This window comes from Empidonax traillii, unplaced genomic scaffold (genome assembly GCF_003031625.1).
Source record: "Empidonax traillii isolate 1590-97213 ecotype Southwest subspecies unplaced genomic scaffold, ASM303162v1 scaffold403:size524366, whole genome shotgun sequence".
Taxonomy (NCBI): domain Eukaryota; kingdom Metazoa; phylum Chordata; class Aves; order Passeriformes; family Tyrannidae; genus Empidonax; species Empidonax traillii.
In genome coordinates, this window is record NW_020955596.1 from 460151 (window position 1) to 461522 (window position 1372).

The window sequence follows — 1372 nt, forward strand, 5'->3', positions numbered from 1 at the left end:
GCGAGGGGCGCGGCCACCGCAGCGGTGAGTGCGGGAGCGGGCGGCGAAAGAGGCGGCAGGAGCAGCAGCTTCAGAGACAGGCACCATGCGTGAAATCGTGCATATTCAGGCTGGGCAGTGCGGCAACCAGATCGGCGCCAAGGTACGGACCGGCGCGGGAAGCGGGGCGCTCCCCACGGCTCGCACCCCGCGGGTGGCGAGCAGCTCCGTCCCGAAACGAGAAGCGCCCCGGGGCAACTTGCTAAGGCGTCGCGGTTCCTGCCCTTGTGCCCGCTGTTCCCGGTTGTGTGAGGCGCCTCGGGGCTGGGCGCTGGCTGGGATGTGCCCGCGCCCCGCTCCGGCGCTGCTCTGCCTTTCCGCAGGCAGCCGCGGAAACCCCCTCGCTGCCTCGCCCCTCTGCAGCCACGGCGTCGGCTCCCGAGGGAGGGGGAACGGGAGATGTGTCAGTGTCGTGGATCACCCGCCTCCACCGACGGTGTGCAGGTGTTGCCATCTTGTAATGGCTACAAGGTCTTAAGCCAAGGCTAGACAATGGGAGGAGGACAAATTGAGATAGCCAGGGAGGGTCATCCTTTGGATACGAGCTACAAACGAATTAACTTCTGCTTCAGTGCCCTGCCTTCTTGTCTGCACTCCGTTAATTCAGCTGCTGTGGCCAGTGAAGCCCTTGAGTACTGACTCACCTTCCTGCCCAGCAGCTGCTCTGCCATGCAAGGGAGTGGTCAGGGCCGTGGTATGCACAGACTGCACTGGTGTGTGTGATTGGCATTGGCCAGCTGTTTCCACTGGCACTGGAAATAGCTAATTGCTATTTTTCAAAAATTTCTTCTAGTTCTGGGAGGTCATCAGCGATGAGCATGGCATTGATCCCACAGGCAGCTACCACGGGGACAGTGAACTGCAGCTGGAGAGGATCAATGTCTACTACAATGAAGCTGCTGGTAAGTGTGCCTGATTCCTCAGATGTCCTTAAATAAATGGGGCAGGCATGCCAATTCATTGAGGCTGGAAAAATCCCTGAACAAGAACTGTCATCTGCCAGTGGCTCCTCTAAAAGACCTTTGTTTTCAGAAAGGCACCGATAATACAGTAGTCTTGATTGAGACAGTGTGTCTCTCCAGTGAAATGCAGGGAGGTGGATGGGAGAACAGCAGGGATCCTGTAACACTGGTTACCAACTCTGGGGCTGTAACGATGGTGCTGGTTCCCTTTGTAGGTAACAAGTATGTCCCACGTGCCATCCTCGTGGACCTGGAACCCGGCACCATGGACTCTGTGCGCTCCGGCCCCTTTGGACAGATCTTCCGTCCTGACAACTTTGTCTTTGGTGAGTGAGTGTGGGAATGGAGAAGTCCCAGAGCGGGAACTCAAC

At 57.9% G+C, this 1372-nt stretch overlaps 2 protein-coding genes across 3 annotated transcripts in view; both read left to right on the forward strand.

Annotated features, from left to right (window-relative positions):
• LOC114062386 (tubulin beta-2 chain) overlaps positions 1-1372 on the forward strand; it is an 18169-nt gene that overhangs the window by 14940 nt on the left and 1857 nt on the right. The window lies entirely within an intron of this gene.
• On the forward strand, positions 37-1354 carry LOC114062385 (tubulin beta-4B chain). Its single transcript, XM_027893714.1, has 3 exons — positions 37-142; positions 833-941; positions 1217-1354. The coding sequence occupies exons 1-3, from the start codon at positions 86-88 to the stop codon at positions 1333-1335; spliced, it is 285 nt and encodes a 94-aa protein (XP_027749515.1). The 5' UTR covers positions 37-85; the 3' UTR covers positions 1336-1354.

Coding starts and splice junctions, on each gene's coding strand:
- LOC114062385 (XM_027893714.1), top strand. CDS start 86: ATGCGTGAAATCGTGCATATTCAGGCTGGGCAGTGCGGCAACCAGATC. Junction 143..832: donor GCAACCAGATCGGCGCCAAG/GTACGGACCGGC, acceptor AATTTCTTCTAG/TTCTGGGAGGTCATCAGCGA. Junction 942..1,216: donor CTACTACAATGAAGCTGCTG/GTAAGTGTGCCT, acceptor TTCCCTTTGTAG/GTAACAAGTATGTCCCACGT.